The sequence below is a fragment of the Terrapene carolina genome, unplaced genomic scaffold (genome assembly GCF_002925995.2).
Source record: "Terrapene carolina triunguis isolate 2854851 unplaced genomic scaffold, T_m_triunguis-2.0 Scaffold406, whole genome shotgun sequence".
Taxonomy (NCBI): Eukaryota; Metazoa; Chordata; order Testudines; family Emydidae; genus Terrapene; species Terrapene triunguis.
The window spans coordinates 3,472,264-3,488,106 of record NW_020664757.1 but is presented as its reverse complement, the minus strand read 5'-3'; the positions used below and the strand labels follow the sequence as shown (position 1 = coordinate 3,488,106).

General features: G+C 42.0%; 1 protein-coding gene across 1 annotated transcript in view; it reads left to right on the top strand.

The window, feature by feature from the left end:
• The window catches only part of LOC113407804, a 99,555-nt gene that overhangs the window by 68,003 nt on the left and 15,709 nt on the right, over positions 1 to 15,843 (top strand). The window contains 2 exon segments of the mRNA XM_029912982.1: positions 9,905 to 10,072; positions 14,413 to 14,525. Of these exon segments, the coding sequence (XP_029768842.1) occupies positions 9,905 to 10,072; positions 14,413 to 14,525 (281 nt within the window).

Here is a 15,843-nt window from a genome sequence, read left to right as displayed (position 1 = left end):
TAATCTTATTTGCTTAGGAAATATTGCTTCAGATGGCTAATTGCTGTAATTTCACTCTGTCATTTGGAATCAGTTTCTTACTGATTATACTGTATAATAAATCATTCTTCCGTTCTCGTTTATTACTGAATTACAGTCTTTTGAGCAAAAATATTTGTCATAGCCCACAATGGGAAAAATTATCAATATTTACAGAAATATCTTAATGTTTGCTCTCTTTTATGAACAATTTAACATCTGCAAAGCCACCTTTTTGTCCTCCTTCAAATCTCTTTGTAAAAGTCTCCTCTGCAGTGATACCTCCAAAACACTAGATAATAGGCTGCTTGTGTCCACTGGTTTTCATGCTGACCATTTTTATCTCATTGTTACCTTGTGCTTTTGCCCTCACCTGTTCTCTCTCATCTTACATTTAGATTTTAAGCTCTTTGGGGCAGGGAGCATCTCTGTGTTTGTGCAGCATCGTAGGGCCCTGATCCATGACTGGGGACCCTAGACATTACTGTAAAATAAATAACAATTTAGTAAGAATCGTTAGTGGCCCAAGGTAGACCTAGTGGTTTTTTTTATTAAATAGTTATTCCTATTCATTAATCCAGTACACTAGATAAATACAATTTAAAAATAAATAGTGCCCTGGTAGATAGGGAAAGACAGTTCCTGGATCAGTCCAAGTCTCCTTTGTGGTTCATGTAGAAACCCTCTACAAGGCAAGTTTCATATGTATTTTGATACAAAATTTTGCACAGACACATTCATTACCCAAAATGGAATTTGATCAGGACTGTGGGATTAATATGCCTGCTGCTAAACTAGAGAACTGGGCTATAGACAGCAAAATGAAATTCAACAAAGACAAATGTAAGGTGTACACTTAAGGAAGAAAAACTATATGCACAAATACAGAATGAGGGAAAACTGGCTTGGCAGCACTGCTGAGAAGGATCTGGGAGTTGTGGTGGATCAAAACCTCAACATGAGTCGTCAATGTGATGCTGTTGCAAAAAAAAGCAAATGCAATTTTGGGTTACTTAAACAGAAGCATATAATGCAAGTCATGGGGGGTGATAATTGGAGCCCTGCAAATCCGTGGGTATCCACGTTATATCTATGGACCATTTCTGCAGATGTGGTAAGAGCAGGCCAGCACCTGTGAGGAACCGCGGCACGGATTCTCCACCTGCCCTAGGCGGAGAGCCTGGGGGCAGGGCTGGGGCAGAGGTATCCATGCAGGGCTCCAGTGATAGTACTGCTCTACTCAGTGTTGGTTAGGCCTCAGCTGGAGTACCGTGTCCAATTTTGGTCACCGCTATATAGAAAGGATGTAGACAAACTGTAAAAGATCCAGGGGTGAGAGACAACCATGATCAAAGGGATGGAATGCAAACCATATGAGGAAAGGCTTAAGGAACTGGATATGTTCTTGACCTGCTGCTCACAATCCGGGAAGAATTAGTAGGGGAAGCAAAAGTCGATGGAAACCTGGGAGGCAGTGACCATGAGATGGTCAAATTCAGGATCCTGACACAAGGAAGAAAGGAGAGCAGCAGAATACGGACCCTGGACTTCAGACTTTGACTAACCTAATTGCCTTCTATGATGAGATAACTGGCTCTGTGGATGAGGGGAAAGCAGTGGCTGTGTTATTCCTTGACTTTAGCAAAGCTTTTGATACGGTTCCAACCCCGAGAGGTGGAGGTGCCAACCCCGAGAGAGAGTGGACCCCTGAGAAGGGCTGTCTCACTGAAAGGGGCACCCCCCACGGACCGCACGGGGCCAAGAGTGGGCACGATCTGTGAGTCCGTGACACCCGGGCTCTGAAATTTGTTGCTGCAGGTTTTAAAATGCAGTGTAGATGTACCCTTACAAAGCTTCTCAGAATTAGCCCTTTCAGACTGTGCACATGCAATATATACGCACATCTTTGTAAGCATTCAATGGCTGGGAATCTGGAAAATGGCAATGTCTAGATTAGAAGTTAATAAACAATATGTTTTGGAGCTCATTTGTAGTAGATAAGCATAGATGTTGCTTGAAATATTCATGAATCAGGTGAAGCAGACAGTCACATCATGAGTGTTATGATTCCCCAGTTGTCTTGAGTGCTTCCATGTTTACTTCATCGAGTTTGAAGAGGACATATTTTAGAAATGTTCCCTCAGATACTTTTGCTTTGGTTGCCTTGCGTGACTTAGACCAGGGCAGTTTCAAACTAGCTTTGCACTGTTTTTCATTTACCTTACTATGAAAGCCACACCATTAACTTTTCAATGCAAGAAAAACACATCCATCAATAACATATATCTGTAGTAATATTTAACTAGCAGTATGCAAACTTATAATGAAATCCAAAACTACATTTAAATTAAATTAATTTAATTTCAAATTCAAACACAAACAAAACCAAATTTTGTGCAAAATTTATTTTGGGTCTTGCAAACCTTTACTTAGAACTGCATATTAAAAATTTTTGTTGCATCCTGATAAGTAGGAATTTTTTTAACTGATTTTTATGTTGGGTTAATAGTGACTTTTGGTGTGTGTGTATGTTGGAATCCATATTGACTGTCATGTTGTGGATAATTTGTGTCACATACTAACTCACCCTATCTCAGCACAACTAGGAGGGTCTGCCATTGCTCTCTGGGAGTATCAGTCACAACTCTTTCACATTAACTTTACTTAAACCAAATATTAAAAGATCCCCAAATACAAATTTAAAGACATGCAGTTTAACAGTGGAAAAATAACTATTTCCATGTAACTTTAAAAAATTCTAATGGGACTGTTCTCTCAACTGTTTGATGGTAACTCCCAGTAGCTTTAATTGTAGTTTTGTGCACCAATGGGAAAATAGATGTGTATAAAATGTTGGGGTCTAAATTATTAGTGACCACTCAAGAAAGAGATCTTGGAGTCATTGTGGATAGTTCTCTGAAAACATCCACTCAATGTGCAGCGGCAGTCAAAAAAGCGAACAGAATGTTGGGAATCATTAAGAAAGGGATAGATAATAAGACAGAAAATATCATATTGCTTCTATATAAATACATGATATGCCCACATCTTGAATACTGGGTGCAGATGTGGTCGCCCCATCTCAAAAAAAAAAGATATATTGGACTTGGAAAAGGTTCAGAAAAGGGCAACAGAAATGATTAGGGGTATGGAATGGCTGCCATATGAGGAGATATTAATAAGACTGCAACTTTTGACCTTGGAAAAGAGACAACTAAGGGGGATATGATAGCGAGCTATAAAATCATGACTGGTGTGGAGAAAGTAAATAAGGAAGTGTTATTTACTCCTCCTCATAACACAAGAACTAGGGGCCACCAAATGAAATGAATAGGCAGCAGATTTAAAACAAACAAAAGAAAGTATTTTTTCACACAACGTGTAGTCAATCTGTGAAGCTCCTTGCCAGAGGATGTTGTGAAGGCCAAGATTATAACAGGGTTCAAAAAAGAACTAGAAATTCATGGAGGATAGGTCTATCAATGGCTATTAGCCAGGATGGGCAGGGATGGTATCCCTAGCTTCTGTTTGCCAGAAGCTGGGAATGGGCGACAGGGGATGGGCGACAGGGGATGGATCACTTGATGATTACCTGTTCTGTTCATTCCTTCTGGGGCACCTGGTATTGGCCACTGTCAGAAGACAGGATACTGGGCTAGCTGGACCTTTGGTTTGACCTAGTATGGCCATTCTTATGTTCTAGTTAACTGAGGTTTTAGGTGGCATATCAAATGAGATCCCACTCCTTAATGTGACATTTGTTCTCGATTTCATCCAGTCAGACCTGTTTTTAATATGAATGTCTCTGCAAACTTCATATTTTATTTGGATTTAAGCATTTCAGATTAACAAATCAAAGATTAGTCACTATTTAAATCTTTGGGATACCCGCATGAGGATAAACCAAGTATGGATTAACCAGATCTGAGGAGACTTATTTTCTTTCAGGTTTTCAGCAGAGTCTGGAAATTTAGATAAGATACTCTTAAAATATACAGTTTTAGTTCTTTTTTAATTATGAAAGAAGTCTACAGTTTGAGTAACTAGTCAGAGGACATAAACTATACACCGAGGTGACCAAGATAACTTTTAACCAGTCTGATTTGAACATATTGGTTAGGAAGCCAGTTTTTGAAATATTAAATAGCATTGACCTTTTAAAAATTCTTTGGCTGAAGTGCAATAAATATATGTGACTACATTATCGTGTAAGCAATTTGCTTTCATGTCTTTTGAAACTTCCAATGAAATCGTGAAAGCCTTATTTACAGTGTGTCTTACAATCTCTAAGTCTGACTCATTTGCTGAAACTGTGAAGAACTTTTAAAATATTGTCCTGTGGAAACTAGGTAGAAAGTAATAACAAAAAGTTGGTTCAAGTTGTAGCTATAGTTGATCCACTAAGTAAAAAGTGACTATACAATAATTAAATTCAACATTTACCAAAAGTCAGCATTGTGTCACTAACCTTTTTTTTTTTAAAGAGGTAGCTAGTCAAAAAGCCCCTTGTATCTAAAGTGAGAAGATCACCTTATTGTTATTTCATTTATCGGTTTGTTCCAGTACCAATTCTTCTGACATCTTAAGCTCTGACAGCACTTTATTTTATATGCAGGCTACTTAAGGCATCGATATATACAGCAAATATAGTTGCCTGCAAAATAAAATGTAAGCAGGAAGGCAAGAGAAAACAGCATAGTTAAATAGGAAGGTTCTAGAGCTTATTTAAACTAAAAAGATACCTTTGAAAAATGGGAAAACTGTCCAATTTAATTCATTAGATAGGAACATATAAATAATAACTAGAATAATAAATATCATGTGAAATGGAAATTAGAAGGGCTAAGAGAGAATTCAAAGTGCAAAAAACCAAAGCTATAAAAACAAATTATTTAAGAATATCAGAAGTAGAAAGTCTATGAGACAAGTGGTGGATCTGTTAGTCTACCCTGTAGTAAAGAGCATAATTAAGGAGGGTAAGGACAGTGCAAAAAAGCTACATGCTCTCCTTTACACCTCTCTTCAACACAGAGAGGATGTTGAGGAAGGGGAGGGGAAATACTTTAAAAGAGATGATAGTAAAAATAAAGTGCTGTCAAAGCTTAAGATGTCAGAAGAATTAGTGCTGGAACAAACCAATAAATGAAATAACAATAAGGTAGCAGGATCACTAGTTTTCATTCAAGAGTTCCAGAGAAACTTAAGAACAAAGTGCTGAGCTGCTAACAAAAATAGGTGGCCTTTTAAAAGGCCACTATTAAACTAGAGGGTACCAAATGTAGCTATCCTTTTTAAAAAGGTTCTACTAGTGATTCTTGGAATTCTACACTAATGAGCCTCAGCAGAGAAATTGGTAGAAATGATCATGAAAAATCACGTATGTTAACATGATAGGGACAAACCACCACAGCTTCTATCCAGGAAAGTCACCTCTCTCTAGTCTAATTGAATATTTCATTGTCAGTACAATAGTAGATGAAGGAATACAGGTGTACATGATTTATTTTGACTTATAAAAATCCTTTGAGAAAGTTTCTCATTTCACAGTGTTGTCCAAGATTTTCAAAAGTGATTATTGATTTTCCGGTGCCCAATTTGATGTGTCTTAAAGAGGTCTGATTTTTAATAAAATCCTGAGAGCTCCAAACTTCTGAACATTGTTTCCTTACAATGTCTCAAAGTGCACCCCAAAAATCATGAGACTTTTGAAAATCTTAGTAATTATTATTTGTATTTCAGATGTGCCAAAGTCCTCAGTGAGACCCTACGGTGCCAGGTGCTGTGTACACATAGGAGAAAACTGTCTGCTACAACGAGTTTACAGTCTAAGGGCTGGTCCACACTACCCGCCTAATTCGGCGGGTAGAGATCGATCTTCTGGGATCGATTTATCGCGTCTCATCTGGACGCGATAGATCGATCCCAGAAGCGCTCCCCCGTCGACTGCGGAACTCCTGCTCGCCGAGAGGAGGAAGCGCTGTCAACGGGGGAGCCTGCCTGCGCCGCGTGGACCCGAAGTAGGTACTTTTAGTTCGATATAGGAAACGTCGACTTCAGTTACGCTATTCTCGTAGCTGAAGTTGCGTTTCCTATATCAATCCCCCGCCCCAGTGTGGACCAGCCCTAAGCTGGAGCTCTCAGGGAAAGGAAGTAGTCAAAGAGTGGGAGTTAAGCACTATGATGGATTGGAAACTGGTTTATAGGCAGAAAACGTGGCATCAGGTTCCCTGAGTGGAGTGGTGGAAGGCCTAGGAGGCAGTGCGCCCATAGCCTTAACTGCCAGCGGCTGGGAGAAGATGGGCTCGCTGCAGTGGGAGCAGCCGGTATGGTGGGCGCAGTGAACGCCTCCGCCCCCAGCGCTTTTTAGGCTTAGCCTACGCGCAGCCACACTGGCCCCTGGCGGCCGCAGTGCGACTCTGCAACGGGGATGCAGCGCACGCGCCCGACTGAGGAGGTTGGCGCGTGGTCCGGGCATTCGTTGGGATAACTGTCCCACCTGCCGCCCAGCAGGAGCGAACCTGAGGGGAACATGGTGAGCCCGTCAGGGCGGGGCAGGGAGGCGCCTCTCCAGTTGGGTGGGGGGGAAGAGCCTCCCGTGGGGTGAGGCGAGTAGGGGAACGGAGACCCTCTCCACCGGGGGTCGGGACCAAGGGGAGGTGTTTGCGGGGAGAAAGTTGCATAGTCAGGGGTGTGGGGGAAGCTGGGCGAGCTCCTCTCTCTCGGCGTGGGGCGCAGCGGGAATACCAGGCAGGCAGCAGGTCTCGGGACAGGAGAGAGCGGGGAAACCGCGCAGAAATAGCGGGGCCGGGGCGAGCCTCCGTGCGGGTCGCGGCGTATGGCTGGGACTGCCGAAGACAGTCTGCGCTGCCTGTCCTGGCTGGGTCCCCCCGTCGCGGGTACGCGGGGCCCAGCCGGGAGGCGGTTGCAAAAGAGCGCGGGCCCGCTGACGCCTGAGGGACACAGACTGTAGCCGCTCGTGTGTGAGCTTGGCTAGATCGCTGGCGTCACTTGTCAGGGGCAGGGTAAACGTGGCGTCACTCTGCGCAGTCCCGAAACCCCCCGGGAAAGCGCTGGACTTTTAAAATTGCAATTTGTTAGTCTGGAGGAGACTTTCCTCCAATACAATCAGTGAGTCAACTTGGGTCAACTCTTGACTTTGTTCAGTTAACCTTGAAGTCCACAGTAGCTTACTTAGGGCCTGTAAAAGGGGGATGGGTGGGGGAGATGGAGACTGGGCTCCTTTAAAACAGTGGTGGCCAAACCTTTTTCAAAGTAGTGATTATTTATTGTGGCCATAAAGCACCTTTTATAAGTTAATGGTCCTTTACAATTCATCAAAAACTGTAGATGCCTTGTAATTGCTCAAACAGATTTCTAGCTGCCCGTCATCAAGATGTACCCTAACCACTGGCCTGATCTTCATACAGATTTGCTCTGTTTTAATTAAAGGAATAATTCTTAAAGGAACTTTGTGAAATTGTTGTAAGTTTGTGAACACTCCTATGTCTATTTAAAGTTGGCTGAAGTTTGTTTAGCTTGCTTCTCTAACTGAATTGATATAAGTCTGAGTTTGGAGGGTTAGGGCCTAAGCATGTCAACATAAAATTTGCATTGGTTTATCTAAAATGGTGCAAGTCTGTGTGTTGACAAATCCATGCATTCACAAAAGTTTTTTTTTCTTTGAGTGGAAACAATTCACAGATTAATCCCTTCAGAATGTTAGGAGGTAGGTTGAATTTTGCTCTCCTGAAGGAGCATTTTCTCCAGATGAGTACTTGACCCTCATCTGTTCACTTAGTATAGACCTGATGCTTACCTACTGGTGAATGATTTTACTAACATTTTAAGGAGATACTCACATTACCGAATGCTCAGAGGTTATGTGATTTTAAGAACTTTGTGAAAGAAAACATTTAGCAAAGACTTAAGCATGGTCTGAAGTGCCCTGCTAAATTGAGACCATATAGTCTATCTTTATATTATTATAGGTGACTGGTGTTCTGTACATTCCCACAGAAAGAGTTGGAACTGTTTTTTGAGATAGTTCTAAACGTAAAGGTTATACTTAAAATGACTACGCTGTCTAAATGTAGCTCACTCCTGTTGATTAGCAGGAGGATCTCTTGCACTTCTGATGTGCCTGCCTCTTAGCCTTTTGAATACAGAATGTATAGAGGTCATTATTTTTTCATGCACAATATAGTTGTTTGTTTATGTTACAGAAAATGCAGTGTATAAAATCCCCAAAGTAGAGAAATGCATCTTATGTGTAAAATGAAACAAGTGGGTCTGGATGGTCCATAGGACTGGTAATAGAGCCATCTAAAGATAGCTTAACAATAAAACAAACAATAACTCATGGATTTATTGAAGCTGGAGCCCTGGTGCTGCAGGGCTGAAGTTGTGGAGATCACATAAAATCACTGAATCTGTGACCGACTGCATAGCCTTACCTATCACCAATGCATAGCATTTTAATCCTTTAAAGAGGCACTGTAAATCACTGACATCTGAGGACTTGTCTACACTTAAAACGCTGCAGTGGCATAGGTGCGCCGCTGTAGCACTTCCATAAATACACTGCCTGCCTTGAGAGGCAGTAACTATGTCGATGGGAGAAGCCCTTCTACTGACATAGCGCTGTGTACGCCGGCTGTTAGGTCAGTTAATTGCGTTGCTCAGGGGAGTGGAAAATCCACACCTCTGAACGACGTAGTTATACTGATGTAAGTTTGTAGTGTAGACCAATGCTGAAGATGAAGGAACTGCACATAGTATGAGACATTTTTCCTCTGATTATGTATCTTTCTCTGGTTTACAAAAATGCCAAATTGGTTGAGGAAGAAAAATCTGCTTTTCACTGACCTTTTGGTATGTAGGTCTTGACACTGCATGATGGATAGAATTTGCAGCCTGTGGATCCATAACTGACTCGATCTATGCAGTGTGCTAGCCATATTGGGCCAAATTCTAATCTCAGTTTTCTAGGTGTTAATCCCACAACTCCCTCTGAAATTAGTGGGAGTTGAGACACTGAACAGCATCTCCAGATCATATAATGTCATTGTTTCTGCAGAGACTGTGTTTATGGGGCTATAGTTTTGAGGTAATGGGGAGGGGGGGGGAGAAGTAGAGGAGAGGGTCGTCTGTGAAATGTAGAGAAGTGGCTGTATTCTAGTATGCAGTTAGACAATTTAAGATTGAGACTTGCTGTTACTCCAAAGTGAAAGGGATTTGTGCTATTATGTACCTGGGTTTAATGGCTTAATTTACAGTATTTGTTATGGTTTAAAAAGGAGAATGATTGATTTATTTGTTTTGAAGAAATTTTAGCTGGTTATTTATTGCTGGATTTAGTAAAAAATGTTTTCAAACTTTCTCAACCTTGAAGCAATGCATATGATGCTTGTGATATATATACAATGTGGCTATTATTTATACATTTTTATCATAGAAATTATATTTTTCCCTTAAATATTTCTGCAATCATTTTTATTCTAGTCTTACTGCTACCAAATTATTATTAATGGATTAAATGTGTGCCCATTTGTCTTAGAGAAATGACTAACATAGTAGAAAACAATTTAATTGCTTCATATTTCTTACAGTAAAAGTATATACATCTTCTAGTAAAAGGCCTGAAGACCACTCAAAACTGTTTTTATGTTGCCATTTTGAAAGTGGACTATCAGTTCCAACTCCTTAATTAATTAATTAATAAATAAATACATGCAAAACCTTCTGATTGACTTCTAATTTTAAGCCCTGGACTCGGATAATATCTGCATTCCTTGTATATGTAATAAGGACAACTCTTTATGGGACCATAATAGAGGCATAATCACAGTTTGGTGATTCATATCTGGTAACTGTTTTTCATCATTAGGACAAAAGATACCTAACCCAGATGGATGAGCAGAGCACCTTGCCCAAAACAAAACTGGTGTCTCGTCTCCAGTTGGGACCAGAGAATAGAGAAATACCACATATGGTTGAAGGAAGGTATATTAAGCATGAACAAGCTGTCAACATTGAGGAAAACAGCAGTTCACTGGTGAGAGATCAGTGTTTTCCTTTTTAAAATGGGATAAATGCTTATGTTGTTAATATCTTATTAACTATAGTCACATTACATTAAAGGACTGACTTAAGGATATTTACCCTTAATTTTAAGTAGAATTAGCTGTTAGCTAAGACAGCATATAAGTGGTAGTTATACACCATCATACAGGGCCAAATTCAACCCTGGTGTGTGTGTTGTTTTTGTTTTTTTTGTGTTTAGTGAAAGGGGGGAAAAAAGGCTTGGCTTCTCCATTGCAAAGAGAGACATCCTATGTTCTGGGTTATGGTTAACAACAAAGTCTCTTTCCTTCCTGGAATGCTATATTTAGTTGGCCTGTAAGAGAACAAGATCAAAGACAAAGATCTCTTTACCTAGGCTCTGAAGCACAATTGTCACATTCTAGAAAGCAAAAGATTTTTTTTTTTCTTAAAAATCCAGAACAGATGAATATTCATCTGAGCTATTTGGGCAAGACATTTTCCTGTAGGCTCAGGTTTGTGTCTGTAACTTTCTAGGTTATGTTCTGTTGGGTTAATTGGCATGGTGAAAAAGGCACCTCTGCCAAGAAACCTGACTTCTTAACTGTTGCTAGGCCTGACCATAACACTGCAATAGACATGAGAACTAGCTGTGTGTGGCCTGGTTTGGCCTTGTTCTTCCCTTGAACCCCAAAGGCCTTGCAACAGATGTATAGGTTTTTACTAGCCCACTTCTGTCCCTGGAGCAGGACATACATTTATAGGTTCACATACCATAAATCAGTGGTTCTCAACCAGGGGTCCATGTACCTTTGGGGGTATTCAGAGGCCTTCCATGGAGTACATCAACATATCTAGATATTTTTCTAGTTTTACAACAGGCTACATAAAAAGCACTAGCGAAGTCAGTAGAAACTAAAATTACATATACAATGATTTGTTTATACTGCTCTATATACTATACACTGAAATGTAAGTACAAACTTTATATTCCAATTGATTTATTTTATAATTATATGGTAAAAATTAGAAAGTAAACAATTTTTCAGTAATAGTGTGCTGTGACACTTCTGTATTTTTATGTTTTATATTTTATAAGCAAGTAGTTTTTAAGTAAGATTAAACTTGGGGTATGCAAGACAAGTCAGACTCTTGAAAGGGGTACAGTAGTCTGGAAAGTTTGAGAACCACTGCCATAAATGGTCCTTACCTTATTTAGGGTTACCATACGTCTGGATTATCCCGGACATTGTCTGGATTTTTGGGTTTTAAATAGCAGTCTGGGAGGATTTTGTAAAAATCTAAAAAGGTCCGGGATTTCCCTCCCAACGCAGAGTGCGGCGTGGCTGACAGAGCGGCCAGGCCAGATTGAGCCGCTCACATTGGGGCCTCCAGCAGCCGGAGCCCCTCCCCTGCTTCCCCTTCCCCCGCAGCCTCAGCATGCCGTACCAGCAGCACTCTGGGGGGGCGGGGCTGTGTGCTCCGCGGGGGAGTGCGGCAGCGTTTCTGGCTCCATGTGGAGCCAGACACGCTGGTCTGAGCAGCACGGTAAGGGGGCTGGGGAGTTGGAGAAGGGGTAGCAGGTCCCGGGGGGCAGTCAGGGGACAGGGATCAGGGGGGGTTGGATGGGTCAGGGGTTGCGGGGGTGTGGAGAGGGGTTGGAGCAGTCAGGGGACAGGGAGAAGGGGGGGTTGGATGGGGCGGGTGTCAGGAGGCGGGGATGTGGAGAGGGGTCGGGGCGGCCAGGGAGCAGGGGGGGTTGGATGGGCGGGGGTTCTGGGGGGGCCTGTCGGGGCGGGGGTGTGGATAGGAGTCGGGGCAGTCAGGGGACAGGTAGGGGGTGGGGTCCTAAGGGGGCAGTTAGGGTGGGGGGGTCTCAGGAAGGGGCAGTCAGGGACAAGGAGAAGGGAGGCTTAGATAGGGGGTGGGGTCCCAGGGGGCGGTTAGGGGCAGGGGTCCCGGAGGGGGTGATCAGGGGACAAGGAGCAAGGGGGGTTGGATGGGTTGGGGGTTCTGTGGGGGGCAGTCAGGGGGTGGGAAGTGGGAGGGAGTGGATACGGGGCGGGGCTTATCCCCCCCCTCCCCATGGAGTGTCCCCTTTTTTGAAAGTTCAAATATGGTAACCCTACCTTACTATATATTCAGGAATGTCATAAACCATAAGCGATTAAAACAAACTGGATGAGGGAAATTATATTAGCATTTTTGTGCAAACTCGTTTGTATTTATTTGTATATGTAATTTATCCAAGTAGAACTACCTAGGGAGGTGATGGAATCTCCATCCTTAGAGGTTTTTAAGGCCTGGTTTGGCAAAGCCCTGGCTAGGATGATATAGGTGGGGTTGGTCCTGTTTTGAGCAGGGGGTTGGACTAGATGACCTCCTGAGGTCTCTTCCAACCCCCATCTTCTACGATTCTATTAACTTACTTTTTTCTAATATCAAAACCCTTTTGGCTATGTGGTCTAGTGGCTAGGGCACTGGATTGGGACTCAGGAGAGCTGGTTTCTGTTCCTAGCACTGCCTGTTGGGTGATTGTAGGCAAGTCACTTCCCCCTCCTGTGCCTCAATTTCTCCATAAGTAAAATGGGGATAGTGATACATTGGTCCACTTCCTGCCCTAATGTTCCATGCTGATCTGCCCATGAGAAAGAGGAGGTTCAGCCACTTTCACTGCAGTTTGTCTTTATTTCTTAGTCTCCTGACTAATTTCTGTGGGATTGTGATTCTGCCATTAGGGTGGGGACAGATGTGGGGAACGATACACAGCATCCCTCTATCAGCTAGGGATGTAAAAGTTTAACCAGTTAACTGGTAAGAAATTGACAGGTAAAAGGTTGCATCAAAGCTTCTACTGTAACAAAGTTGTTGACAAAAATCAGTCTCTCAAATTCCCACCATAAGTGTACTGTTTATTCAACCTCAATAAAAACCCCAGCAATGTTTGATTGAATCAAAAGATGTTTCAATGAGGTTTTTGTAGAAAGACCCAGTTCCCCTCATGAAGTTTTCTTTGGGCTCTCGAGAGTATGTTCATGCGCATGTGTATGGTTTTCACACACACAATAGGCAGAAAGTTCAGCCAGCACAAACTGAAAATCTAGAGGGATCCACTGTAGACCAGAGCCATCAGTACAAAGTATTTATGCACTGGCTTATAGGCCACTGTTTCCCCACTCCACAGAATTTCATGACATCCTAAAGGATGGGGCTTCCGCAAAGTGGAAAGTGCAAAATGGAATAGTTTCTGGCTGTGTTAACTTTGTTGCAAATTCCCAACAGGGCTGATATGTAAATAGCATGTAAAAAACCTCCATACTAACTGTGTCACTGATTAAAATGTTATCGGTTAACCGGGGAACTGGGTGGGGATTCTGCAGCACCCTCACGTTTTACAGGGCTCTGCTGCTGACCCCCCGCAGGGGATCCCTGGTGCTACCATGCTCATGGCTCTGCTGCTGCTGGGGTCCCACTGGCCGGCCCTGCACTCGGGGGTCCCGGCAGCCGGAGGTCCCGCTGCTGCCACACCCTGGACTCTGCTGCCACCGGTGTCCCAACGGCCGGCCCCGTGCCTGGGGTCCCACCAGCGGAACTGAAACTGAACAGAATGCTTTGGAGAGATTTACATTGTTTGTTTAATAATTAGTTTTCCACAATATTCTACAATATGTTTTAATGCTGTGCTCTGAAAAATGATGAGAAATAATTAAAACAACTGCATTTGTCAAACAAATTACATTTTATTTTGCATTATTCTGGCCCTTTTGTCTTTGTTCACTTGCACAGTAATTCATAAATGCCACTCAATCACATTGGATCCCCCAGCCATTAGTGTGAGCCAGCGAGGTTCTACTATATGATAATATTTGAATCATAGGGCCATATTTTGTCCTGACTTTACTCTCTGTGCAACTCTTTGATTTTAATGATTTCACTGGGTTGCCTATTAGCCAGATTTCTTTACAAAATATTTTGTTCTCAATTGTAAGTTCAAAGACCTTTATTCCTGTCTTTGGAGGATGAAAAAGAGGAGGGAGAGAAAACTTTGTTCTGTATGAAAATAAGGGAACATAAGTGTTTATTACTAAAAGTATTTGAATGTTTTGTATAAATCTATTTATGATTTAATTCAAACATTCACTGGAATATTCTTTACAAAAGTTTTCATACACTTAAACATCTTTTAATCTTACCTCAGAAAAAGTTTTCAGTGGAAGCAGAGTTAGGCCATCAATTAGTACTTTTGAAAATCAGCTCTTCAGTTGTTTCCTCAGTTGACTTCAGAAATATTACTTGACCATCAATTCAATATGTATTAAAATTAATGTATTTCTACTTTCTTTTCTTCCTCAGCCCTCTTCAGTAGAGAAGTATCCTACTGCACTCCGTACCGCAGTTTACAGACCAGGCACAGAAAGGAAACACAAAACAACAGTAAAGGAAGGAAAGATGGGCTTTGAATATGTGTATGTAAAATTTATATTTTTTTCATTCTGTACTTCTTGTTTTTTAATTTAAAGCAGAGATGACCCCCAGTAGAACTCCAGAATCTGAGAGAAAGGCTTTAGATTTGGTAAGTGTGTACTTGCATCCAGATATAAACTTCACAGCTCAGGCCCAACTCTACTATAAAGGGCCAATATATGTCATTTACAGGGATGTAAATCCAAAGAAACTCCATTGAAGTCAGCAAAGTTATTCTGGATATACACTAGTGTAAAAGATCGCAATCTGACCCAAAGAATATCTGGGGAGGCAGAGAAAGAAGAATGCCTGTGGGCATGTCTACGCTGCAAAAAAACCTGTGCCACAGAGTCTCAGGGCCTGGGTCAGATGGCTTGGGCTGTGGGGCTAAAATTAGCAGTCTAGATGTTCAGGCTCGGGCTGGAGCCCAGGCTTCGAGACTCACCCCTCGTCCAAAAGCTTACACTGCAATTTCTTAGCTCCACGAGCCCAAGTCCGCTGACCCAGGCCAGCCACACCCATGCCTCAGGTCTCTTATTGCAGGTCTCTTAGACATACCTTGTGAGAAGGCAGTCCTTCACACCCAATTCTGAGGACTGTGTTTAAAGCCTGGGCTGAGATTTATTTTTATGTTTGTTTTTGCATATGATAACTTGCTTACATTTATGGTTAAAATAATTTGCTCCTGATACAAGGAGCTTGCTGTTTACTTCTGTGTCTTATTTACAATTTCACACACAAGGGTAGGACAACATTTTTCACACCGCTCTTAAAAACACCTTTACATTTATGCTGGTGTGCAGAAGAATATTTATATCAGTAATGACAATTATTTAGTACTAGTGTTTTTGGGGGGTTTGGGGATCCACATGTGGATATATTGAAATTTCCCAGATTCTGCACTTCATTAGGGCAGGGTTTTTTTGCTGTATTCTTGGTGCAAATTGACATAGCCAGGCTTTGTCGGATCATTTGAAGTATAGGTTGATCTGATAATGTAGAGCCGGTCCTATACATCCCTTTTTGTGGGCCAGTGCAGGGGCCATGGGTTGGGAAAAGGAGCTGTAGTTAGAGCTTTCATGAACCCTGGCAATCTTCAGCTGCTATAACAGGAACTTGAATTCATTGGCAGCTAGCTACTCTAAAATTACTGTCAGGATATTGTGATTTATGCTGAGACGTGTCTATTGTTAGCTTTTGACTGAAGTGGTTGGCCAGAGTTTGGGACTCTGCAGGTTGTTTCCACTAGGAGGAGAAACTGATGATCAGTTACATCTTTGATGTGACCCAGTTTGTTTATGAAGAATATACAAAGTCCTG